General features: G+C 46.7%; 1 protein-coding gene across 2 annotated transcripts in view; it reads right to left on the bottom strand.

Annotated features, from left to right (window-relative positions):
* Nucleotides 1–6,145: 6,145 nt before the first annotated feature.
* The window catches only part of TTLL12 (Tubulin tyrosine ligase-like 12), a 71,822-nt gene continuing 50,747 nt past the window's right edge, over nucleotides 6,146–27,220 (bottom strand). The window contains exons 11-15 of one of the 2 annotated variants that reach the window (XM_089565105.1): nucleotides 26,581–26,732; nucleotides 22,188–22,266; nucleotides 18,267–18,335; nucleotides 13,812–13,956; nucleotides 6,146–12,558 (exon numbers count right to left, since the gene is read on the bottom strand). In XM_089565105.1, the coding sequence (XP_089421231.1) occupies nucleotides 12,404–12,558; nucleotides 13,812–13,956; nucleotides 18,267–18,335; nucleotides 22,188–22,266; nucleotides 26,581–26,732 (600 nt within the window). In that variant the 3' untranslated portion in view covers nucleotides 6,146–12,403. Of the gene's footprint in view, nucleotides 12,561–13,811; nucleotides 13,957–18,266; nucleotides 18,336–22,187; nucleotides 22,267–26,580; nucleotides 26,733–27,220 lie in introns of both variants that reach the window. The other variant, XM_089565106.1, reaches the window with a different exon arrangement.

Below are 27,220 nucleotides of genomic sequence, written 5' to 3'. Positions count from 1 at the left end.
CTGCGTTTCTTATAGAAATCATATAATTCCTCAGGTTCAAACAGTGAAGTATCTTGGAGTGATCTATGACTCTACTCTTTCCTGGCGGCCTCACAAGCAAGTTTCTTTAAAAGGAGTTCGGGCCATTGGCATCCTGCGTCGGCTTTGCAGCGCTAGGTCAGGGATGAGAAGGCACACACTTCTGCTGATCTATAAAATGTATGTCCGCCCAATTTTGGAGTTCGGATGTGTTTTATTCTCAGGAGCTCCTGCCTATAAACTTCGACCGCTTGTGCTCTTGGAGCGTGAGGCGTTGCGCCTCTGCTTGGGACTTCCAAAGTATGTAGCTAATGTTGTCCTGCATCTTGAGGCGCGAATTCCATCTTTATTAGCCAGATTTCGCCTTTTAACAGTCCAAACCTTTTTAAATTTGTGCGACTCTCCTCTCCACACATCCAATGTAATATTTCTTAGTCAGCCCGCAGTCTTTTTAAATGCCACCTGGTCTCGTTTGCATACTCCGCAGATATGTTTCGTGCAGTCTCTCCTCGATCCCTTAAACATTAAGCTCACAGATATCCATCCACTGCATAACATCTCACCTTCAGTCGAGATTGCATTTGATAACATTTTCCCATCGAATGCCAAGCTCCAGCCCTTTCCTCTCCTTCTCGGTTTGTTACAGGACCACCTAAGATCCTTTCCTTTTCATATTCTCATTGCTACCGATGCCTCGCAGGATCGTGAAAAGGCAGGTGTGGGCATTTTTTCACCTGCATTGGGATGGTCCTTTTCTCTCCGTCTCCCTGACTTCACTCCAATTTATCTCGCCGAATTATTAGCTGTCATTCTAGCCTTACGTAAATTAGATCCTGCCGTTTCCCAAGTCATGGTTATGACGGACTCTCTATCTATTTGCTTTTCATTATCATCACCCTCTGAGTCTCGGGCATTACGCCTCTTTAAGATGCTGATCCCGCTCCATCTAAATTCGGTGAGGTTGCTTTGGGTACCGGGTCATGTGGGCATTCAGTTAAATGAGGTTGCTGATTCATTAGCAAGGGCCTCTCTCTGTGGCCCAATAATTGCTGTCCTGCCAACCTGCGCATATACAGCTGCGGTGAGGTTTCGCAGTTACACAATATTTCAGGAATTTTCAGCCTCGGCGCTTACTTCATCCCCCGAATACAAGCATCTTCTGCACCCTTGGAGCAGCAAAGACTGGAGTTCGCGCAGACTGGAGGTCTCTTTCACGCGTTTGCGATGCCGAGTTCCTCTGCTTAATTTCTACCTTCACAGATCTGGTCTGGCGGTTTCTCCACTGTGTCCATTTTGTGCCGAGCCTGAGACAGTGGATCACTTCCTGCTGTTCTGCCGCCGATCCTCTTCTTTGAGGAGGCGCCTATTAGAAAATCCGTTTCACCAGCTGGGTCTGCCCGTGTCCACTGAGGTTGTTATTTCCTTTGGCGCTACTTCGCTTGGACGAAGCAACAGGAGTGCGCGCTGTGCAGTTCAAAAATTTCTTTTAGAAACACAGCGACTCCCATGCTAATATTATTTTTTTTTTCTATTTGTTTTCATTTTTCTGATTATCAAACTTTTAATTTATTATTATTATTATTATTTCTGTCTCTCTTTCAGTCAATACAAAATTGAACCATTCCATATGTTGCATTCAAATTTGCACATAATGCCGTCCTCCCATCTTCGACCTCCCTGCTAACAGGTCCCCTTTCGTTGCGTCGTCCAATCTGTCAGCCTATACCCTATTAATACTCCTTTACCTCTAAAACTCTTAATCATTCAAACAGTTCACCGCCTGTGTCTTGGCCACTCCCCCGTAGTGGGTATGTGCCATTCTACTTGAGGCCAACCAACCAACCAACCAAATCATCTCTTGTTCATGGTTCATCGCGTCTCATTCTTCGGCTGGCCGCCACGCTACAATATTAATCACTCCTGCACGTCTTCCGAGGAGCATCACTGATCAGCCAGTGTAAGGGTACGCGCGCTAGTCTTCGGGACGGCCTCATCGCGACACCCCAGTCGTCGGACTGCCGCAGCGCTTGGTGAATAATTTGTGCTCTTTTGTTTGCCTCTTCCACGTGTGGAAGTACTATTGCTATAATAGAGTAATATTGTCACGTCGGTGTAAGACGCGCTAACGCTCAAGGCGGTTTAGAAGGCTCCCAAGAACGTCCGGTGCCGAGTCCGATGGTGGCGAACTTCGTCCTTTTCGCTTAATGTCCTCACGTCGTCGTCTTCAGTAGCGCTAGCGTCATTAGCCCCCCCGTTCGAAAAGCATCGTCCCGATGCTAAAGGAAACCAGCGTCAGAGGGAGTGTCACGGTGTCCTTGCGTGATACGGTTTCAGGCGAACGACGTGGACCACCTCGGGGCGCGCGTCGCGTCGTGAGCGTGGTGTTTGATCAGGAATGACTTCATAGTTGAGATCGCCGATGCGCCGCAGGACTTGGTAGGGGCCGAAGTAACGACGTAAGAGCTTGTCGCTGAGTCCGCGACGTCGGATTGGGGACCAAACCCAGACAAGGTCGCCTGGGAAATATTCGACCGCCCGTCTCCGCAGGTTGTACCGTCGGGCATCTTGGTCCTGCTGAGCGCGAACTCGCACCCGGGCTAGTTGACGAGCATCCTCGGCGCGCTGTAAAAAGTGGGCAACGTCGGCATTTGGGTGGTCGTCGACGTGGGGAAGCATAGCGTCGAGTGTTGTGGTCACCTGTCGTCCATAGACGAGACTGAACGGTGTCATGTTGGTTGTTTCCTGGACGGCGGTATTATAGGCGAACGTGACATAAGGCAGGACTTCATCCCACGTTTTGTGCTCCACGTCCACGTACATCGAAAGCATATCCGCGAGAGTCTTGTTCAGACGTTCGGTCAAGCCGTTCGTCTGGGGGTGGTATGAGGTCGACCTGCGGTGGCTCGTGCGGCTGAAAGCAAGGATATGCTGCACGAGCTCAGCAGTAAAGGCAGCTCCTCGGTCAGTAATGAGAACCCGGGGTGCGCCGTGGCGCAGGACGATCTGAAGCACAAAAAATTTGGCCACATCGATAGCGGTTCCACTCGAAAGAGCGGCTGTCTCCGCGTAACGCGTGAGATAGTCTGTGGCGACAATTATCCACCGCTTTCCGGAGTTTGATATGGGGAACGGGCTGAGCAAGTCCAATATTGTTGCAAGATCCCTCCTGTATTATCATCATCAGCCTGACTACACCCACTGCAGGGTAAAGGCCTCTCCCATATCTCTTCAATTAGTCTTTTCCTGTTCCAGCTGCAGCCATCTTATCCTCGCAAATTTCTTAATGTCATCCGCCCACCTCACTTTCTGCCGTCCCCCGCTCCTCTTGGAATCCACTCCGTTATCCTTAAGGACCAGCGGTTATCTTGCCTTCGCATTACATGCCCTGCCCAAGCTCACTTCTTCCTCTTGATTTCAACTAGGATGTAGTTAACCTTCGCAATTACTGATTAAAGCGATACAGGTTCGACTGAAACTTCGCAGCTAAAAAAGAATTCCTCTTCGTCCGGGGTTCAAACCCGGGACTGCTGCTTCACAGGAGCAGTCGCTCTACTAACCGGGATGGCAAGCATATGGTAGTGCGAGAGCACATTGATCAATAACCCGAAGTGGGAACACTGCTGGCCAAATGTTTACGGGAACCCTGCAAGATTGAGTAGAGCTAGCCATCCCGGTTAGGTCATTCGGTAGAACGACAGCAGGGAACAGAACGAGACGCGGAAAATAGAACCTTAACACACACACACTCCCCCCCAGGGCAGACTATACTGAAGTCGATGTGTCAGAGGTCCTGCCAATTGTTTACTCAGTGCGTTGCAGAAAAACTTAAAACTGAGCGAGTTGATGCATATTGAAGGAAGGAAAGACGCGCTTGTCCTTCTCCTTCCTTTTTCACCGTCACTGCACTGTTTTTTACTTCCTCAATGCCTTCTGCCGCCCCGGAATCTAGTGGGGTTGGTGTGGGCATGTTGAAGACTTTAGCGCAACTCACCTTTGTAAATGCGGCATTGAAAAAAACGTGGGCTCCTTACAGTTGGAAGATTTCGAAAACAATTTTGCTTTTGATAAATGCAGAGAATGGATTTCAAGACAATACACGGCCAACTGCTTCAACCTCAAATTTAGTCAAGTTGATAGAAAGAGTATACAGTCGCCTCACAAAGCATGTTCATGATGTTAACGGCCTCAGCTCCGCACAAATTGGCTTTCATCGCGGTTTGACACGACAGGTTCCTTGGTTCACAGCTGCAGGTGGGCTGGAAATTGAAGGTAGAATTCACCGTGCTGCACCCAGATCTCATTTCGTCAGTCCTGCAGAAACAAGTGATGACATGTGACGTGAGGCAGCTTTCGTCTGAAACCTCCCCCAAGGACCTTCTGGGTACATCATCATCATCAGCCTGACTAAACCCACTGCAGAACAAAGGCCTCTTCCATATTTCCCCTATTAACCCAGTCATGCAATTGTCACGGTCACATTATCCCCGTAATCTTCTTAATCTCATCCACCCACCTAACTTTCTGTCACCCCGTTACGCTTAACTTCTCTTGGAATCCGTTCCGTTACCCTTAAGGACCAGCGGTTACCTTGCCTTATTATAAGCCCGGCCCATGCCCATTTCTTCCTCTTCATTTCGACTAGGATGACATTAACTCGCATTTGTTCCCTGACCAACTCTACTCTCTTGTCTCTTAATGTCGCACTTATCATTTTCCTTTTGATAGCTCACTGCGCCATGCTCAATTAAGTTGAACGCCTTTCATCAGCCTCCAAGTTTCTGCCCCATAGGTGAGTACCGGTCGAATGCAGCTGTTACATAATTTTTGACTTTAGGGATATTGGTAAAATGCTACCCGTAATCCGAGAGGACTTGCCATATGCACTCCACCCCATTCTCATTCCAGTCACTTCAGTTTTGTGGTCCGGATCTGTGGGCACTACCTGCCCAGGGACATAAGCGACAGTAATTGACACAGAAAATATTTTAGATATCAAGCTACCGGATAGTCAGTGCTGTTACCTTGGTACCCAGTTGTCTTGGGAAACAAGGGGTGTATGTCAGGTGCATACCTCATTAGTGCGAACAGAGCCATGGATACAACCGAACTCATCGAAGCAGAGAGAGAGTCGTGCTAAAGCAGTCAAAATCGGCAGTCGAAATGTGTAGTTGTAATGTGTAGTCAAATAACAGCACAAACAGTCTCACAGTCAATGCCAAACAGTGCACCAGGAAAGGCTTTCGTCTTGCAACACTTTAGACAGCCAAAGTGCCCCCTGAATTTTTTCCCGTCCTGCCAGCACCCCTGTCACTCTTGCTGGGTGTGCTTGACCAGTTGAATGCTTGTCGGCATGCGAATAAAGATGATGGTCAGGCTGTCGGCATTTGGACCCCAAACGAGCATTGGCCACCGACACCTGACAATTCCTGGTGCCATATCGTCTATAGCTCAAGCGTCTCCGGGGTCCCACAAAGGGAAGACGTCACCGGAGTAGCGGCCCTCCAGAGACCCGCAGAGCACTGTCACACTGTTCTGGTTGGTCAGCGGAGTAATACAAGACGCTGCGGACCGTAGCCCACCACTACAAGCAGCAGCCTTTTGCTGCGTTAGCAACACTAGGCCAGGTTTTCACCTCGTCGCGTAGCCGGTGGCCGGTAGGCACGAATAGCCTTGAACAGCCGTTGCCTAGCGAGTTTCAGCCGAGCTCCACCAGGTGGCGTCGCCGTCGTCGGCGCCGCGCCACTGCCGTGCGCATAGTCGCTCGCTGCCGCCAGATGCGTGCTCTCCGCCGAGGTAGAGGGTGAGGAGGTGTCGCTTCGCGGGGGTATATGCGCGCTTCGCCTCGGTGGAACCTTGTCGTTATGCGGAGCGCTAAAGAGAAGCAACGGCGACAGGACCAAGCTAGAAACAACGTGCTCAAGAGACAGCAGAAGAGCGCGACGCACGACTCGAAAAGCATCGCAGCTAACGCAACTGACCAGGCTTAGCCAGAGCTAAACCACGCCTTATTTTTATTTAATTATAGTGTTCTACTATATAGCCCCGTTACTCCGCCAATAGAAACACCTGCAAGATTTTACATCGCAAACTGCACAATGGCTGAACCAACAACAGTTAGGTCAACCACTCAGAGCAGACAATGGCTTTCTTTATTATTGCTGCACACATTACAAGGATGCATGATTGGCACATATTGTTGGCTTAAGTACAGTTGCAGGCCACAGGGCCCAACCTGACATGTATTCTTGTTCCCCTGTCCACGCAAGCATCTAGAACTCAAATACTGCCTGGCACAAATGTGCTGCTGCTGTCAAAAGTCGTTGCTGGTGGCCAACCATATCATCGCAATGGTTGCCACTCCTAGCATTTTTTAAAAAAGCGTACCCGGTGACTATAGCATCACCCTCAGTGCCTCAAAGGCCAGTGTGGGAGGCCAAGCAATGGGGAAACCTTTGCACATGCTGTGAAGCAAGCTGCAGGTTACATGTGAAGCCCAAGAAGGGCAGCAGCTGCTGCACAGGGCAGGGGAGCACGAGCACATTGCAGGTGCACATTGCAGATGCACATGAACACTGTGTTCATAGGAAGGGGCCTGAACACCACCAGTGTCCATGCATGCCAGCATTGGGGGGGGGGGGGGCAAATGGGAAATGGAGCGATTCGCTGAGACAGCACGCGCTGCTTTGGGCGCTCGTCGGCCACAGCTGGCGAAGTACACCCGGACAAATCTTTAACTGGCTCCGGTGTTGCATCGCTAAATGCACCTTGTAAAAGGTTCTTTCCGGCTACACCACTGGCATATTCATGCTGTAATTTGACACATGAGATGGCATTTCGCGGTTCCTTTTTGTTCATATAATTTTTGAGTGGAGTACTTGCGTGTTTAGATCAAAGTTATCGGAAATATTCGTCTGCCACTACGAAGAGCTGAAAAAAGCGAAATACGCAGCAATGGTTCTGGTCCATACGGCCTCCTCCTGTGGGTAAACTGCCACTCCTTTCATGGCGGACAAGTCATTTACCCAGAGTAAGTGCAAATACACCACCACAACCACTGCTGCATATTCCGCTTGTTTCGGCTCTTCGTAGTGGCAGACGATGAAGATTTCTGATAACTTTGATCTAAACAAACAGGCACTCCACTCAAACATTATATGAACAAAAAGGAACCACGAAATGCCATCTCATGCGTCAAATTACAGCATGAATATTCCAGCGGTGTAGCCAAAAAGAATCTTTTCACAAAGTGCATTCAGCGATGCAACACCCGAGCCAGTTAAAGATTTGGCCGGGTGTACACAGTTCACACATCCACTAAACAGTAACTGGCACACAGAGAGGGGACCGTATAGTGAGCAGAGAGCAAATGAAATTTACATTCAACTCTGCTGCGCTCGTGACAGCAGAGCAATCAGCATCACTGCTGGAAGCTGGACATAAAACGAGCACTCCTGGGAAGACAAAAAAAAGGCAACAAAAGACCCCTTCAATTACAGGAGCCAGCCCGGCTGCTAATAAAAATAACGGGCAATGCATATAAGGCACACATGGTACTACAGCCAAGTCACACTTGGATCTACCATTCTGCAAATTCCACTGAGATCGGATGCTTCTTTTCACTGCTTTGCTGTCCCTGCTGCTGCCAGGACTAGCCACTCAATACGTCAGCGATAAAGAAGAAATAAAACACGATAAACACCTCTTGTGGAACTCCAAACAAAAAGTGGCTCCCGAGCCTGTTTAAAAAATGCACAGCCGCACTGAGTTAGGAAAGCATTCCACAAAGTGTGAACGTGAAAAAATAAAATCTCAGTTTTAAGCTGTGCACTACAGTGTCAACTTTGAAACTGTAACGTAATCTTCAAAACGAAATATGATGCTTTTCATCAATTCATTCCATGCAAGTCTGTTGAGCACAACCACTGTATATGCGAGAAAAGGGTAACATAACTGGAAAGACGTGCTCTGATCTTGCTTATCAAACAGTTGGTGGCAAGCCTGAAACAGACACTGAGGGCAAACTGAAGTTGGCCTGTACTGATAGGCTACTGGTCGCCAACAACAAAAACGCTGCTTTCACTGAAAATGGAGCTTTTGAAAAGCTACAAAAGGCCAAAGAATGAAAAACGGGCATTGCCATCACTGGCCAATTTTGCGAGTAAACGGCGGTCTGTCATGACAGCTTCTTGCGGGCAGATCCCAGAACCTAGGCTACAGTGCCACTGACTTCCAACTGTAACAAGGTACTCATGTGGGCTAGTTGGTGTACATCAGACACAACTTCACCAGCGAAAGTACGAGACATCAGGAGAACAACAACACAGAACAACGCTGGACACTGAAGCGTTGTCCTGTGTTGTTCTTTTCCTGGTGTCTCGTACTTTCGCTGCTGAAGTTATGTCCGACTTCCAACTGCTGATCATGGCGTCCTTTTCAGTGCCAACATCATGTTCGAATAGCGTGGCGGGAAAATTTTCTCAGCAATACTAAATGCATCTTTCGCAGGCAGACCATGGTCACCACAACCAGAAAGTGCCATAAAATCTATTTTTACTACTCGGTGCAATTGTCTTCGGTGTCCCATTAACCCCCTAATGGACTTTTTTTTTTATAAATGGTTTGACAATGATCATCTAGTACTCTCGCTGTAATCTGCTGGCAAATTGAAAAAAAATGGTTCGGATTAGTCCTGCTTGCCTAAAGCAGACACACAGTGCCAGAAAACACACGACAAGCTGGACTCGTCAAGAGCCAGAAATGCCAGTGAGCTTACAACAAGACTGGCTCGCCAAAGTCCACTAGGGGGTTAATGCCACCTTGTCTATGTGCATTCATTTCTCTAGCCTGTGCCTTTTCTTTTTTCCACGTTTTCACCTTATTTCTGGCAACAACTCAGCCAATGAATATAAATAAAATGAAATGAATAATGTTCCAAGCCTTTTGCCCTCACAGGTGCGCATACCACGAAGAAAACAGGGGTGGCCAGTGATAAATTCAGCCTACATTTTTTGTGCTCCAACATATTCCCCCAAATGCACAACCATCTGGCAAGCTGAATCTTCCCTCTGACTCTGAGGAGGACAAGATAATACCATGCAGTGGCTGTGGCAAGCGTCCAGGCATTCCAGCGTTACAACTGCACTGAGCGCTACGCTCTGCAAGTAAAGCGCTCTCAGCACCTACCTTCTGTAGGTTCTGTCGTACAACAAGTGTTTGCTGTTTCATAAAACTGACTTCTACCAGAGGCAAGAAATGATGCTCATCCCCGTGCTCACAGAAAGCCTTCTCCATTTCTGCAGCATGAACCAGGTGAGTACAATGGCAAGAGTTGATGGGAAAGACACCGGCCAAAATACAGACGAACACGGGAAAACGAGAAGTTAGGAATGAGAGTGGTATCAGGATTCTAGGCAGGAGTGGTGATAAGGTGGCGCGTGAGGTACTCGAGGCCCTCCAGGTTGCAAAGAAAGGCTGCAGTGACTCTTCTGTTGCACTGCGAAGGAAAGAACTTGCCTTCATAGAATCCTGTCTTTAATCAGCACTCGATAGGTAGTAGCTACAGTTGAAGTGAAGTTTAGTGCCGCCTATTCTTTTCTCGATAAAACAACTCGATAATCGATAAAACAACTGTTTTGTTTAGGCACCCTAATCAATTGACAAGAGAGGCATCAGAAGCCTATCATATCTACAAAAACCAGACTACATGTGTTAGTGACCCATCTGTTGTCCTGCATGAACGGGAATTTTCATGTCTGGTTTTGATGTTTTTGTTTTTCCTTTGAGCATATATTTTCTGCGTTTGCGAATAAATGCTTAGTTGCGAGTCAGCGCTTGTGGTGTTCTCTTCCTTGTCCCTGTCCTGTGTGTGCTAGAAATTTTCCAACATGCTGCACCAACTCGCTCAAATGCCAGTTTTACTATTCTTTTCTGTTAGTCGTTCTCTCAGGGGCTGCAGGGTTCTTTGTTGTTTATTGTTTTATGTTGCTATATTTATGGTTTTATTACATTTTATTGTTTTTCGACTCTGCCTTTGCTATGAAATCTTGACTCTGCTTTTGCTATGATGTTTGTGACACTGCTTTTGTTAAGGTTTTCTCGCTGGGATCAAGCACGGTGCGTTGCGACAATCTTTGATGAAAGCAGCTGCGTATGGGCTTTGTAATCTCAGGTCTTTTCTTTGCCTTGACTGTTGGTTGATAAGATGGCAGTTGAGTGATAATCCTGTGACCGAGTGCCCTGTATATATTCGAGCCCCTTTCTGTCGAATAAACAGTTGGTAGCCAAGTCCCTTTCCTAACTTCTTCTCGTTATCCTGTGTTCGTCTGTTTATTGGCTGGTGTTTTTTTTCCATCAACGTATTGCACCAACTATCCCAACAACGTGTTTTACCGTATGGCAAGGGTGTTGTTACAGCAGCCAGCTACGTCTCACACAAGTGCCACTAGAAGGCCGGACACTATGCTGGCCAACCCACTGTACAAGGTCATCCACTCTTAGGGTGAACATGCAAATGGTCCACAGAGAGCATCCCGAACAGCCGCTCATTGAAGTGTTGCATTCCAGCAGTGCTTGGGCACTGTAGCTGATGACTTCGATGTGCGGCCACACGTTCTCATGTTCATTTCAAGAACAAACGATCCTGTATGTTCCAGGGGTGTGGTCACAACACTTATGCAACTTCAACCAACCAGAGACTGACACTGATCGCTCATGCACACAGCAATGTCAACATGGATCCTCAGCCAGAACATCACAAACGCAGACAGGATGGCCGATTTCAACACCGGCCAGTTTTAAGTTGGCTGCAGGCCTTGCTGGCACACCAATGCAAACAGATATACCAATCAAGATGCACTAATGCAGTCCCCAACCGATTCTTCAGTCTCCCGACAGACCCACACAATATTTAAGAATTTGCTGAAGAAGTGTCGCGCACCCCATAGGTTATACTGGATTTTATGGTGCATAAGCTTTTTTCCCCTTTGTTCCCCTCCCCAAGTGTAGGGTAGCCAACTGGGCATCGCCTGGTTAACCTCCCTGCCTTTCCGTCCTTTTCTCTCTCTCTCTCTATGGTACATAAGCAGCTAAGGCTATCATGCGCCAAACATAGGGCTTTAATACTGTTTGCTGTGGTAAATGGATTACACCTTAAGAAATCTACAGCTTGTTTGCAACGTTCATTTCCTTGAGAAACCTAGAATATACAAAAAATCAACAAGTGCATTTTCCCCTGAGAGCAAATGTTGGTGAAAAGGGACGTGTTCATTGTAGAATAGAGGACAATGCCTTTTTCCTTCGTTTTTAAAGTTTCATGCATGAGAATAAAATGTGACTCACTGAGAGCTCACCACCTCGTGATGTTTCACATAGAGGTTTACCTTGTTCTGTCAGTAAGAAGTTACTTGTACGGTGTGCATGTCCAATGCAAAATCGACGTAAAATTACTCCAGTAAAACATTCTTCAAGTCTGCATGACAAAGGAATGTGTGCACACTCCCCACCATAGCACCCAATGACTTGGTCCTTTGCACTACATTACATCGTGAGTGATTATCATTGCAGCAATCGGACAACCCTTGGCAGCTGTGGATGGGAGGTGTCACAGATTTTAAAAATTCAGTGTGCAAGGTGGGATTGGCTTTAATGGGCATGGTAATTTAATTGTAGAGTACTGTATTTTCTACTGCCTTTCATTACAACTTGAGTCAATTCAAACTGCATTCGTGTCCCTGTGCTGTTCATATAACGAGCTTTTATTGTCACAGTCATGTGCGATGTGGTGCAAAGCGGACACGATGAAAGCGTGACCCTGGCAAGGCGGGCAAGATTTGTGGTTCATGGAAGAGTTTAACGTCCCAAAGCGACTCAGGCTATGAGGGACGCCGTTGAGAAATTTGGACCAGAAATTTCGACCACCTGGGGTTCTTTAACCTGCCCTGACATCGCACAGTACACGGGCCTCTAGGATTTACAGTTTATGGTTTATGGGGTTTAACGTCCGAAAGCAACTGAGGCTATGAGGAACACCGTAGTGAAGGGCTCCGGAAATTTTCACCACCTGGGGTTCCTTAACGTGGTTGAAATTTCCAGAGCCCTTCACTACAGCGTCCCTCACAGCCTGAGTCTAGCATTTGCCGACTTTCTTAAGCCAGCTGCAGGACAGAGAAATGAATGGCTCAATCAGCTGGACCATTTTCTAGGCTCTGTGGAGTTTGAAAAATCAGTTGGGGACTGCACGCATCTCTGGCTGCTGACCCGTAATTCTTTGCTGCTACCGGCAGTTGCACACGTGCGAGCACTGCTGACAGCGCAGCATCTCTGTTGGCGCTTATGGCGTTCTGTCTAGAAGTTCCCCCCCCCCCCCCCCCGCCTGCCGCTCCGGTGGTCAGAGGGGCACGAAGCTGGTGCTAGAGGCTGCCTCGTCCAGGAACATGGCCGCAAACACCTCGTTGAAGAAGTCCGGGTAGAACTGGCAGGCCCGGTGGCAGTCGGGCGCCCAGTTCACCTCCAGCAGCTTGGGCTGCATCCGCGGTGGCTCCCCTGCACCACACACAGCGGGGAGAGCTTTGCGTTTCATTGAGCATAAGCAGCTAAGGTTATCCTTACACCTCTGGTTACCCATGACTCCGGAATAAATTGCAGATTTATTCTTACCGAGGGGGACACTACCCTAAACAGTGAACTTTTGAGCCGCTTGCTCAATTTCATTGAAACTTGTGGGGCTAGTTTATATTACTGATGGGACCACCTCTGCCAAATTTAATTATTCTAGAATAAGTATGAAGCAAGTTATGCAACCTCTATGCCAAGGATGACTATGCTTGCTTAGGAAAACTATTGTTCGAAAAATAAAGGTAATTTTTTTTATTTTTTGTGTTATGTCGCATTGGGAATGTCCAGAGCACACAACTATGGAATTATTTTGCTTAGTTCTCCTATATTTTGAAAGAATGACGCCATATAAATAATAATATTGGATTTTCATTTTGCATCAATTTTTTTTAAGTCATTTTTTAGTGCGGCAAAAGGGAAAAAATAGACAAAGTGAGCGCCACAGTTGTGTTCCTCATAAAATTTCGCTCCAGAAAACCTGCTACAATACCAATATTATTAAGTAATATTGGAATCATAGTTTCTCTAAGCTAACATTTTACTGAAGAAACAGGAGATGAGACAAACAGACTCACATGATTGAAAATCATCCCATTTTATTTTAAGCACTACAGATTTCAAGACAAGCCCCCCGCTGAATAATAAAATTTGGCAGAGGTGATCCCAGCAGTGATATTCGCAAGTTTCAATGAAATCGAGCAAGCAGTTCAAAGTTCACTTTTTAGGGTATTGTCCCCTCTTACCGGCGCTCACCTGTGGGGCAGAAACGTGGAGGCTAACAAAGAGGGTTGAGCCTAAGTTAAGGACAATGCAGGGAGCTATGGAAAGGAAAATGATGGGTGCAACGTTAAGAGATCGGAAGCGGGCGGAGTGGGTGTGGGAACAAACGCAGGTTAATGACATCCTAGTTGAAATCAAGAGGAAGAAGTGGGGGCTTGGGCAGGGCATGTAATGCGAAGGCAAGGTAACCGCTGGTCCCTAAGGGTAACGGAGTGGATTCCAAGAGGAGGCAAGCGTAGCAGGGGAAGGGAGAAGGTTAGGTGGGAGGATGAGATTGAGAAGTTTGCGGGGATACGGTGGTCACAACTGGTGAAGTACAGGGCTAATTGGGGAGACATGGGAGAGGACCTGCAGTGGGCGTAGTCAGGCTGCTGATGATGCTTCTCAGTCACTCTGCCCACCTGAGGAGGAGGAGGAGCGGTCCCACTCGAGCATCAGGTCCACCGCGTACATGGCCCTCGACTGGGGGCTGTGGGCCAGCCCCGCAGGCGGGGGTTCACTGCAGGCCAGCTCAAAGACCCGCCTCAGAACACGGAACACCTCCGCCTGGGTTTAATCAGCAGAAGGGGGCACGCAATCAATGCAAGCACAGGGCTCAACAGTACAGAAGGTGGTTAAGAAGAGAGGCGGTTTTCATCGAAGAGTTTCTAATTTACTGACATATTTACATGAAATTTTTTGAGCATAGAAATGGTTTATGGGGTTTAATGTCCCAAAGCGACTCAGGCTATGAGGCACGCCGTAGTGAAGGGCTCCGGAAATTTCAACCACCTGGGGTTTTTTAACGTGCACTCACATCGCACAACACACGGGCCTCCAGAATTTCTCCTTCAAAGAAATTCAACCACCGCAGCCGGGATCGAACCCGTGTCTTTCGGGTCAGCAGCTGAGCGCCGTAACCACTGAGCCACTGCGACGGCACTTTGAACACAGAAATAATTTTATGACTAGTCTCACAAAACTTCAGTGTTTTATCTACAGAAAAATGTTTTCTGATTGTATATTTTTCTTTTGAACCTTGTCAAAAGGCTGCAGAATTAACATTTGGCAGAAGGATGGTTCAACATTCATTGCATTCCTACTGGCACCCTACAGGTCAAGACATTCGTAGAATGTTTTTTCCGAAAAGCAGAAATTTTAGTTTTTAATTTTTGCAATGCAGTGTTCGTTGACATATATCTAGAGTGAGAATAAAATGTCATACAAGAAATTCAAAGTTGAAGAATTTGAAAAACGAACAATGCCTTGACCTGCACTGTGGTACTAGGAGTGCAACAAAACAAACGGGGTGAGGACAGATAAAACAGACCTGAAGAAATCTTTTCCGTAAAGTGAGTACCCAGACGATAAACCGTAACGGAGGAAAACGTCCATTGTTCGAGCGTTTCCCCACAATGGAAAGCCGCAGCGGTTAATGAAACAATTTGTTTAGAGTACTTCCTGGTTGATTTAGCAATGGAACTTTGAGGCAGCATAAAGAAACAGGCATACAAGCAGTACAAAGATGTTCAAAAAATTTGGCCATTTTTTTTTTAATTTCAAAGCAACGTTCCCCTTCAAGGTTGACAGTGAGGACAACAAGGTGCAATTTTCGTTCACAATAAAAATAATCTCCATGGCTCTTTCTCGCTCATGCTGATGTTTGGTGGCCAGCAAATGACCCACTTATTGGTTACGAGATGAAAGTTAAAAAAGAAATTTGTTTTCTTTTTTTTTTCTGTCGCCGCTAGAATCAAACCTGTGACGTCAACACCAGAAAGGAAAGGACTCCATGATATTTGGAAACTAATGGTGGTGAAGCCTAGTCCCTGGGATCGGAGCATGAAAAAATCTGTCTTGGTTCATTCACAAAAAAATGAAAAATGAAAAAACGCATAAATGGATGACCCTTTTACTGTGATTGTTTCAGAGTGGGACAGTTGGCAGCATGTCATAGGGTTGTACTTAAACGGCCACTCGACCTAAGTATGGGACATGGTCCATACCTTAAAGGTGCACTGAAGAGGAACCTGAACTCGTATTTTTACCGCTGCAACTCGATCTACATGTTAGCAGCATTCTTGGAAACTTCGAATTATTACCTTGTATGGCCGATTTCCCTCATTTAGATCGGATGAACGCCCGGCTCCCGCCGTTTCTTTTTTTAATTCCCCGCAGATGGTGGGAGGAGTCGACTAACGCATTGAGTGCCTTTCAGGCAGTCGTGTGGTGGCTTTGCTTTCGCTTTAATTTTCTTTTTTTGGTTTCCGTGAACAAATAGGTCTAGTCAGAGACTACATAGCTGCAAATAAGGCCCACGGAAATAAAAATACGCGTGGACTCTTTGCTTTCGCCGATAACTACTTATCACTCCGCCAACAGAGTACGACAGAGTACGGTCAGCAGCGGGCAAGTTGTACTCTACCTAAACTAATCAACTGCTATTATCAACTAGGTATCGATGTACTGACACTAAAAAATCGACGCCTAACAGAATTATTCTTGTAGTTAATATGCATCACATCTCACTAGACAGGAATGAAAAAAAAAATCAATTCTGAGTGCAATCATGTTTTTCTGTGTCTCTTGTGTATGATATGCATCTGCCTTTTAAGATTTTCATCTTTGATAACCATGTCCTATTTCTACACAGTTTTCTGTTAAAACATATATGTTATCATAAATGACAAATCTGAGTAATATTACTGTCTTTATCACCCTTGACCAGCATCGATTACATGTTTTTTTCTTTTCTTATCAGTGTACGCGCATGTACGTATCTTTTTTTATTTTTTACAAGTACTATAGCCTGTCACTGCTCGAGGGCCGGAAGGGGCTTTCGTCGAGCTGTAAAACTTGCAGCTTTTTCTCCGCCGCCCTTTTTCACCACCTGTATACTCTGTTGGTGAAATATATGCTCGTTGATTGATTGATTGAATGGCAGAGTGGCAAGCCGTCACGGGACTGGGTGAAAGGTTGGTCGACTCCTCCCACTGTATGCGGGGAATTAAAAAAAAAAGGCGGGGGCCGGACGTTAACCCGATTTAAATTAGGGAAATCGGCTGCACAGGGCAATAAGTTGAAGTTTCCAAGAATGCTGGGAACGTGTAGATGGAGTTCCCGCGGCAAAAAGACGAGTTAAGATTCCTCTTCAATGCACCTTTGACCGGAGTGCTGTAGGAGACATCCTTTATTTTATATCGCATGAGGGTTTGTTTAAGGGGACCCTGAAACACCTTTTGAGGAGAGTGCATAAAACTTGCTCAACCACTACATCGTGCAGTCGTGAACCCTTGTGCCAAATAATACACATCTACATGCACAACCTACAATCGCACACAAAAGTTGGTGAGCCCTTTCTGGCGACTGTTTCATACTTGCGCCCTCCACCATTTCATGCTCCTGCGTATGTAGGTTAAGAGATGAGATAGGTTAGATTCTTTTAGACATCCCACAGCTACCATGGCCACGGCCAGTCAGCCATGTTGCTCTGGGCTGTCAGGACAGGGACAGGGTTAACCCAGGACAGGGTTACCGTAAAAACCCGCGTATAATACGAACCCGAATATAATACGAGGCTAAGTTTTAGAGACGCGAAATGGGAAAAAAAATTTCACCCGCGTATAATACGAGTAACACAAGCTCATAGAAGACATTTATTCAAATCGCATCCCGCACTTCACTTCAATCACTTTCTTCTTCAGTAGCGCTTTCTTCGGACATTTCTTTGTCCAACAAATCATCCCAAATGTACTCATCTTCCGTGCCATCGAGGGCGTTCGAGATGCTGCACTTCTTAAGCCCGCTTCAGCCGCCCGGTTGGCGTCACTGCAGGCTCACCTGAGCGCATCCACTCTGCGTAGCACCGCTTGACTGCGTCCTTGAACGGTTTGTTTACACAACCATCAAGCGGCCGCGAAAGCTTCGTCACGTTCCGCTGCACGCGAAAAGGGCTTCTTTCTGTTGTGGCCATCCACGAATGCTTCCTTCGACGACACCAAACTGCCTCCCGGCCGCACCGTTGCCGATGTTCTCCGCAGCTAAAATCGCTTGAAAGTAGGCGAGTACTGTTTTCGAGACCGTGACATCGTGCTCTCCAAAACAATATCCACTTCACGAAGCATGCCTTACATGCTAGCATGTGCGTTATCAACAGGCGCACGGCACACCGCGACCCCCCGGCGCACCCAACGGATCAACAAAGAAACGACGTCGTAACGTCGTTTGTCGAGAGTAACGAAGCCAAGCCGTAGCCACGCGCCAATAGCAAAGCCAAGCCGTAGCCACGCCGCAAAAACGAAACCAAAACTTCGAGCAACTTCGAAAATTTTTGTTCGGATCCGCAAATAGTACGAGGCGGAAATTTAGGACGCTAATTATGGGTAAAAAACCTCTTATTATACGCGGGTTTTTACGGTAAATGAAGAGACATGGGAGAGGCCTTTGCCCTGCAGTGGGCGCAGTCAGGCTGGTGATGATGATGATGACCTGAGATCTGACACCCAGTGAACACTGGTCCCGGAGGTGATGTGAGCCATACTGACCATTCGGAGTTTGGATTACTTGGGCATCCAACCAGTGCATGCTACACTGAAAACATCTGACTGGCGCTAATTAGGTTCACATTCAACCTTGAACATCCCTACACTGCCAGAACTCTCATGTGGTAGCACACCTGATAACTTATCGCAGAGAAAACAAGCATGCGACCTGTCCAAGGAAAGATGGCGCAAATGCCACCTGTGTGCAGGACTTTATGCAGCTGAGGGTTCAGAAGCTGCCAGCCTGAACACGTGCCTGCATCAACAATGCCCCCATTAGTGTAGTGCAGTGTAGTACACTTGGTCTGTTTGCACTGCAGAGCAAAATGGGCTCACCTGCACCTTGTCCCAAGGGTGAGTGCTGTAGTGACGGTCGAAACGCTCCAGGAACTCAGCACACGTTGTCTGCATGCAGAAAGAGAAGGAACCCACTTCAGAAACATCCCAGAAAGATAATCGGATTTCTAACTAAAGCTTCGTGTTATTATCCACCTTAAATTTCATTAATGCTGCAGTCTGAAACACAGGGACTTGAGGGACACGTGGATGAAGGCAAGCGTGCTCGAATACAACAAGAACACACAAACAAAACGACAACAGACACAAGAAAAGAAGTCCCCAAGTCACCTGCATCACAGTTTACCCTCACGCTTACAGAAATCTCATCCCTCCTTTTTTGGTAGCAAGACAAATGGTGTTCTAACACACAACTCGCTTTAACCACCATTTCTTTAGCCCCAACAATTTCACACGTTTCTTGGCATCTCCTTTTTGCAAGCTCCTACAATACACACTAATTATGGTCCTTATTTGTGGAATGGCCTTGATTATAATGTTCAAATTTCACCTACTCTTCATGCCTTTCATTAGCAATTAAAACATTTTCTACTGAATTCATCCTAGTCTACATTCTTTAGTGCTTTGGTTTGTGTTTTTTGTCTAAAAATAACATGTTCACTTGATGTTTTCGCTAGTGTCCAGTACCTACTGCTGCGATATGCTTACTGCTAAATAGTTGCGTTATTTGCTGTTGTCGTCTACATCATATGTATTAGCTTATAGTGGTCGGGACCCCTTAAACAAATTTTGTTGGGTCCCTGAAGTTGTGAGTTTGTATTCCATGCTTTATGCTCAGTAAATACTTTCTTTCTTCTTCTTTCCTTCTATACCAGCTGGAAAATTCAGGCTGTCAAACAGGTCACGCCACCTATAGTGAATTCCTAAATGACCCGATACTGCACTGCTCACAATGTACTTATGTTCTTTCAGCCTCTCAATAAAGCGTTCAGTTGGGCGAGTTGGTTCATCGTGGAAAAGGAATACTTTTAAAGCGCAACAACTAAGAAAGGACAGGGTGAGCGGATGAGATTAAGGAATTTGCGGGGATACGGTGGCCACAGCTGGCAAAGAAGGACAGGGTTGATTGGGGAGACATGGGAGAGGAGGCCTTTGCCCTGCAGTGGGTGTAGTCAGGCTGATGATGATGATGATGATGAAACCTTTCATTTGGCCACTGGCCAATGTACCACAGGGTACCTTGACTTGATATACAATGCCTTGGCTAAAAACTAGACGGCCCCCTGTCACCTCTAAGGAAGGAGCCAAGTCGGCTCTGAAATGTCAGGATTTTTTTAATTATAAAGTTCTTGAGGATATCTCGCAGTTTACTATAAATGCACTCATTACACTCCACTAACAGGTTGTTGCATTTTATATTTCGCAGGCAGTTGCTTGTTTTTTTTTTTAGAGCACAGCTCTTAGGCACTTAATCCTATGTAGAGGGGCGTGCTTCAGCGGGACTGAGTGAACGAGCGCATCGGACGATAAAAGAGCACGAATGCAGAGCACAGCAGAGGATGAAAGAACACTGTTAATTATTTATTTTCAATTGTCATATTTCATGTTACCACATTTTCGATCTTGTTTTCATCTTTTGGAAGGGGGGGGAAGCTGGTCTTAGAAGAAAAAATTTTGTTAATGAAGTCGCAATAATGGAATCTCCAAGAAACATGTACTTTTGAGTGCTGATTTCAGATATGCAATTTAATTTTATGTGAAGCAAGACCTTGTACACTTATATGCTATGTAACTTATTGGCGAGAGCCTTCAAATCATCATGATGATGATGATGATGCAGAGCACAGCAGAGGATGAAAGACAGTGAATACAGTGTAAGGACTAAAATGGAGAAGGAGTAAACAACAGCAGAGTGAAGGGTAGAGAAGAACAGCACACACGGTCATTAGCTCACTGATGACGTCACTAAAAATTATGGAGGGCACTTAAGGGGCGAAGAAGGTCTTAGAAATAAATTTTTACTGATGAAGGCACAGCCATGAAATCTTCAGGGAACATGCGTTTCTGAGTGCCGATTCCAAATATGTAATTTAATTTTATGTGCAAGAAGTCCTTGCATGCTTATGTAATATGTTGGGTAACTTTTGCCAAGAGATTGAAAGGAATACTACTGCAGGGAACTTGTTCAGAGTGCATGCCATTGGTTTCTCTTGCCATCAAGCTATGCAATGAGGGTAAAACTATCATCCTACTTGTCATAGAAGGTGAGTTGTAGGATTTTGAAATGATCAGTTTCTTCCCGTCTGTGAAGTGGCAAATTCAAAACCCTGTAACTAAAACTTCTATGATAGGCAGGGTAATAATGCATAGCCTTATTGCATAGTCTGATGTCAAGACAAGCCAATGGCATGTATCCTAGCAAGTTTCCTGCAGCAAAATTTATTGAAAGCTCTCGGCAAAAAGTTACAAAACATATTTTATATAAGAGTACAAGGAGTTGTTTTACATAAAATTAAATTACATATCTGAAATCAGCACTCAAAAGTACATGTTTCTTGGAGATTCCATTATTGTGACTTCATTAACAAAATTCTTTTTTCTATGACCAGCTTCCCCCTATCCACAAGATGAAAACAAGATCAAAAACATGGTAACATGAAATGTGACCATTGAAAATAAATAATTAACACGTAAAAGGACAATAAGAGCAGGACGGAAAGAATTTGTGAGTGTTCATTTTATAAACCAACAGTGTTTAGCAAGTAGCCAATTAATTACCAGAGAGCATCCACAGAGCCACACCATTACCAACAACTGATAAAGAGCTACATATACCGTATTTACTCGCGTAATAGGCGCACTCGCATAATAGGCGCACCCCTAGTTAGGGCGCGAAAAATCAGATATTTTTATTTCCGCGCATAATAGGCGCACCCCGAACTTGGCACTGTGATCAATACTGTATTTACACGATTGCAAGCCGACGCCTCGCCACCCCCGCTTCCCAATCTTTATTTTAACAAAGTTTTTGCTGAACTGACTACTAGTCCCTACTAGTGCTGCTGCCGTCGCAGCTGCTGCGGACCCACAGCACGTACAATGACATCGCGTAGAACAGCCGCACACAGTTTTCAGGGATGCTCACTTTAAACGTCTGTTTGGAAAGCTTCATCTCCAGCTGGAAACGTTCCCGACTTAGGCCCGCGAAAACCTCGGCGCTTGGAGTCGTGTACGAAAATTTAGGGACGCCGCAGTCGCGACTGCCGCACTTCTCGGCCACGTCGTATTTTCCAACCTGCCGCACGCTTGCCGCGTTCGAGAGCAAACTCCCAGCCGTGTAGCTGTTAAGGTGCTTGCCCGTCGAGCTAAAACATCAACGCTCCGCGGCAAAGCCCGCGGAGCGTTGCACGATAACTATCGCGCTACTGCAAATCCCGGCACTTGACAGCAACAACAACAACAAAAAAAAAGAGCTGGAGATGCTGATGGCGATATAGATAGCGAAAGCTCGCGGCGGAGGAAAATGATGATGATGATGATGAGCTTGGCCTTGGGCAGCGTCTGGAAGCTCCTGTGCGCGTGTGTGGCCTCCGCGATCAAGCACCCGTTGCGCGCAGCCGGAGCCGATCGCGGAGGCCTCGGCGCGTGCATTCCGAAAGTTTCAGTGCGGCCCTTCCACGGACCTTTTTTTTTTTAACATTTTCTTCGCGAAAATGGGGTACGGCCCGTACACGAGTGCGTTTACGCGGTGTGTTCAATTTTGCGAGTAGAAAAATTTCCGGAAATTTTACCCCGCGTAATAGGCGCACCCCGAACTTTGAGCCGGATTTTCTGGAAAAAAAGTGCGCCTATTATGCGAGTAAATACGGTAGTAAAGACTTAGCTGGTCTGAGTCACTTTACTGCAGAGAGGTTCTACTGTATAGTATCCATTAGCCTGCACAAAGAATTATACACTCACCTGCTGTGGTCCCGATGCAGTGTAGTTCATCACTGTGAAGTGCTTCTCGTAGTCGTCAAAATCACTTAGTGAGAATGGCCTGCAAAGGTGAAAAGAAAAGACCTTTTTTTTTTTTTATCGGAGGCCCTTCACAATCCGTCATAAAGGCCATAAACAGCTTCACCCGACCACAGACTCTGTACCCATCAACAGCCACCCTTTACCAGCTTCTTAGCACGCTTCACTTATGGGTACCCCGAAATGATTTTTATGGGCATATTTGAGAGCAACGGATCTGTAGACAGTGGTGTTTGTGAGTATTTGAGCCAAATTTAAAACCTCTGTGTGGACTAGTTGTCATTTACAAATTAAAAAAAGAAATGCTGCTCCCGATAGTGCTCCACCGATCACCTCACTATGTGTTCTTAGCCACTACTACCCCGATAAAATCAGTGGGCAATCTCGGCAAGCCTTCTCACTGGGCAAGCTCTGGGGTGCGGTGACGAGTGACAGAATATTGATCGCTCGTGCGCTTTTCCTAACCTCCTTATATGACATTTCACGGTCCCTTTAAGATCACTTGCCAAAACAATTAGAGACTGAAATGAAGTGTAATGGGGGCTTACACACTTACTGCCCATAGGACCTGTGACACAGATTGAATTCTAAAGCGCCAGTGTTTCAGTGCAGCAATCATAATACTGTCACAAATAGAACCGGAATCAAAAGGGCTAGGCATAGGCCGCAAGCAGAGAACCAGAGTCCCAGCTGCGAGAGCACGCGAGTCCCTCACGATGTCGCTGGTTGTAGCGCTGTGCATCCGTGGCCTGCTGCCGTCGGATGTGCATCGGGTCAGTCACCGGGCTTTCTCTGCGTACCGGGTAAACTCCTAGGCGTCTGACGTGAGTGCTTGGTCGTCAGGGGCACACGGAAGCATGGCGTCGAGCATTGTTTGTACGTCACGCCCGTAGGCAAGGCGAAACGGCGTAAAGCGAGTCGTTTCCTGAAGCGCCGTGTTATAGGCAAACGTCACGTATGGGAGGATCTCGTCCCATGTCTTGTGCTGTACGTCGACGTACATGGCGAGCATGTCCGCTAAGGTTTTGCTGAGGCGCTCCGTGAGCCCGTTTGACTGCGGTTGGTATGCAGTAGAGTAGTCTTGCGGTGGGTCGTGTGACTCAGCTGGAACACCTCGTGCATGAGCTGCGCTGTAAACGCAGTGCCCCTATCAGTGATTACGGAGGACGGGGCGCCGTGTCGTAAAACGATGTGGTGCATGAAGAAATGCGCGATTTCCGTGGATGTACTGCGCGGCACCACCTTGGTTTCCCCATAGTACGTAAAATGATCAGGCGCAACTATAATTCACTTATTGCCAGAAGATGATACAGGGAATGGGCCCAGAAGATCAATGCTGACTCGGTCAAAAGGTGTGCGAGGTGGTTCAATTGGATGGAGCAAACCTGCAGGCTTTAGCGGTGGCGACTTACGACACTGGCCCTCACGGCAACCTCTGACGTAGCGGTGGATGGTCGCAGCAAGTTTAGGCCAATACAGTACGCCGATACAGTACAGGCCAATACAGTACAGTACGCCTGATACACTCGAGCGAGCATGCGTGCAAATCCCAAGTGGCCAGAGGCGGGCTCATCATGACACGCAGAAAGGATGTCATCACGGAGGTCTGATGGCACGACTCGGAGGTAGGTCCGGGCACCATTATGTGAGTTTTTTTTTTTGTACAGTACGCCATTGGGAATGCAAAAAGAGAACAAGTGGCGGGAAAAGGGGCGAGGTACGTTGGAAGCATGGCCCTCTAGGTGATCCATGACAGACCGCAGGTCAGCGTCAGCACGCTGCCTTGCCACCAAGTCCGAACTGCTGATCACACCTAGGAAACGATTGTCGTCCTGTGTGCTGTCATCAGCTTGCTCGACGGGTGCGCGCGAGAGCGTGTCGGCATCTTCGTGTTTACATCCGGACTTATAGACAATTGTATAATCAAATTCCTGAAGGCGAAGGCTCCAGCGAGCTAGGCGGCCTGATAGGTCCTGGAGATTGGTCAGGCAGAACAAGGAATGGTGGTCTGTGACCACTTTGCAATGGCGACCGTAGGTATAAGGCCGAAATTTCATCGTGGCCCAGATAACAGCGAGGCTCTCCTTTTCTGAGGTGGAGTAGTTGATTTCGGTGCGCGAGAGTGTGCGATTCGCATACGCGATCACACGTTCTACACCTTCTTGATGTTGAACGAGGATGGCACCTAGCCCAATGTTGCTATCGTCGGTGTGTATCTCGGTAGCAGCCTGCTCATCAAAGTGAGCAAGCACAGGGGTAGTGTGCAGCCGTCGGCACAGCTCTGTGAAAGCAGCCTCTTGCGCAGCAGTCCAGACGAACAGTGTATCTTCACGCGTTAAACGGGTCAGTGGTTCAGCGATGTTGGAGAAGTCTGCGATAAAACGGCGGTAGTAGGCGTACAAACCCAAGAAGTGCTCGAGCGCTTTCTTTGTAGTAGGACGGGGAAACTCGGCTACGGCGGCAGCTTTCGCGGGATCGGGTCTGGCACAGTCGGCGCTCACAACATGGCCGAGAAACTTGAGCTCTTTTTAGCGAAAGTGGCACTTCTCAGGTTTACCATATTTTCCGGTGTATAAGTTGCACCCTTGTATAAGACGCACCTGCCATATATGTAGGCTGTCATTGAAAAGGTTGGTATATAAGATGCACCCGTGTACAAGATGCACCCCAATTTACCCAGTTAGTCTAGTGAGGCTTAATTAAACATGCTTGTGCGACCATCGTGCATCGTACCTGTGAGAGGTTCTTATTAAGCAATGCTAAGTGATCAAAAAAGGCAACACTCACGCCATACCCGCCTATATTTTAGCAGAAAAAAAAAAAGCGAAAGAACTCTCTTTACGTCCATAACAACTTTTTATTTCTATTTAAAACCTTCGAAGTCTCCATCTTCGGATTCGCCATCAAAAAGTTCGTCTATTTCTAGAGGCAATGCAGCTGAAAAATTCACTTCGCACTATGTACACGGAGCAAAGAAAGTTGCAAAGGGTGACTAAAAAAAAAATGCCGGCTTGTCTTGGCTTGTCTTGACAATGACAATAAGCGTGACTTTTGCAATCTTTTGGCATTTCACTTTACTTTTACCTGGGGCCTTCGAAACGGTCACGTGTTTATGATCCCAGAAGTCGTCACCCCATTTCATGATAAAGTTCACCTGAAAAAGATGCGCACGGTGGTCCCCATATTGAAGTATTAACCATGTTAAAACCATGTTATTGGTAGTGATTTTTTTCGGTGAAAAAAGCTTGAACATGAACCTGAGTCATTTCTGAACTCGCAAAAAAAAAAAACCAAAAATTCATGTATAAGACGCACCCTTGTATAGGACGCACCAGCAAGATTTTTTGAAAAAAAGCCGCGTCTTATACACCAGAAAATACGGTAAGTATCAAGTCGGTCAACTGCAGGGCACCCAGCACAGTCCACAGGCATTCAAGGTGTTGGTCGAAGGTTTCTGAAAACACCTCTACGTCATCTAAGCGAACTAAACAGTTTACCATTTCAGGCCAGTCAGAACAGTGTCCATCATGCGCTGAAACGTCGCCGGTGACCTGGGAGACCTTGTACTTGTGGTGTACTATGTGGTCTAGTATGGCCCCTGATGTATGATAATGAGTGTGCGGAATCAGATGAATATTAATAAAGAAAGTAGCAAACACCACTAACACTGTTGCATCATACCCTTAAAGGTGCACTGAAAAGGAATCTGAACTCGTATCTTTACCGCGGTAACTCGATCTACACGTTCCGAGTGTTCTTGGAAACTTCGGATTAACGTCGGGCTGCTGCCTTTTTTTTTTAATTCCCCGCAAACAGTGGGAGGAGTTGACCAACCTTTCACCCAGTCCCATGGCGGCTTGCCGCTCTGCCATCGGCGGAGTGATATGTAGTGATCGGCAAAAGCAAAGAGTCCACGCGTATGCTTATTTTTCCGTGGGCCTAATTTGCAGCTATGTAGTCTCTGACTGGATCAATTTATTCACAGAAACCTAAAGGAAACATAATAAAAGCGAAAGCAAAGTCTCCACGCAACTGCCTGAAAGGCACTCCATGCATTGGTCAACTCCTCCCACTGTATGCGGGGAATTAAAAAATAAAAAGGTGGAAACCGGACGTTAATCCGATCTAAATTATGTAAATCGGCCGCACAGGACAGTAATTCCAAGTTTCCCAGAACGCTGGGAACACATACATCAAGTTCCAGGGGTAAAAATATGAGTTCAGATTCCTCTTCAGAGCACGTTTAGGTGTCCTGCTAATTTTTCGTCATTCATGTCACACCGATAACTGGACTGCCGCAGCTGCCAAGAAACATGCTCCTGTTGAGAGCACCCACCTGTTGGCAAAGCGAAGCCAGAAGTGGCGGTAGGCGTACAGCCGTAGTGGCTGTACACTCAAAAGGACGACCACGTAGCGGAAGTCAAACTTCACCATCCCAATGCCTTCCCGGGGGTACAGCACTGGGTCAGAGACATACTTGCATGCCACCTGCCGGGGGAGAGAGGCAGCATCGATACTTTGTATGCAGCCGCAAAGAAAAGCTATTCTTCAACTCTGCAAAGTAAAGAAAGTAAAGAAAGCGTTTCCCAAGCAGGTGATAGCATCATCGGTACTTACTGCAGTGCTATCATAGTGAGTAAACCAGTAAAACTGCAATTTCTACTCAGGAGTAGAAAATATTGGAGATAAGAAGAGCCCACCTCGCATTTCATGCCAAGCAAATGAGCAGTACTCTTTGTGCACAGCTATCTAAACAAACTCAGCCTGGGCTGCAGTTGTCATAATCGTCGGATTCCCGGGAGACTTTGCACACACTCACAGTAAACGCTAAATGATGCACACTATTACCGAAGCCCTCATTTATGCAACGGCGACTATTCGCCGTTGCAGGCAGTGAGACATTCAAGTCACGGATTTTGCCAGCAGTTTTTCTGCAAAAGGGTTCCATGATCAGAAAGGAATGTACAGGGTCTGTT

Source organism: Amblyomma mixtum, chromosome 10 (genome assembly GCF_055824585.1).
Source record: "Amblyomma mixtum isolate Tamu chromosome 10, ASM5582458v1, whole genome shotgun sequence".
Lineage (NCBI taxonomy): Eukaryota > Metazoa > Arthropoda > Arachnida > Ixodida > Ixodidae > Amblyomma > Amblyomma mixtum.
Note: the sequence above shows the minus strand (reverse complement) of the source record. Positions and strands in the feature narration are given on the sequence as shown.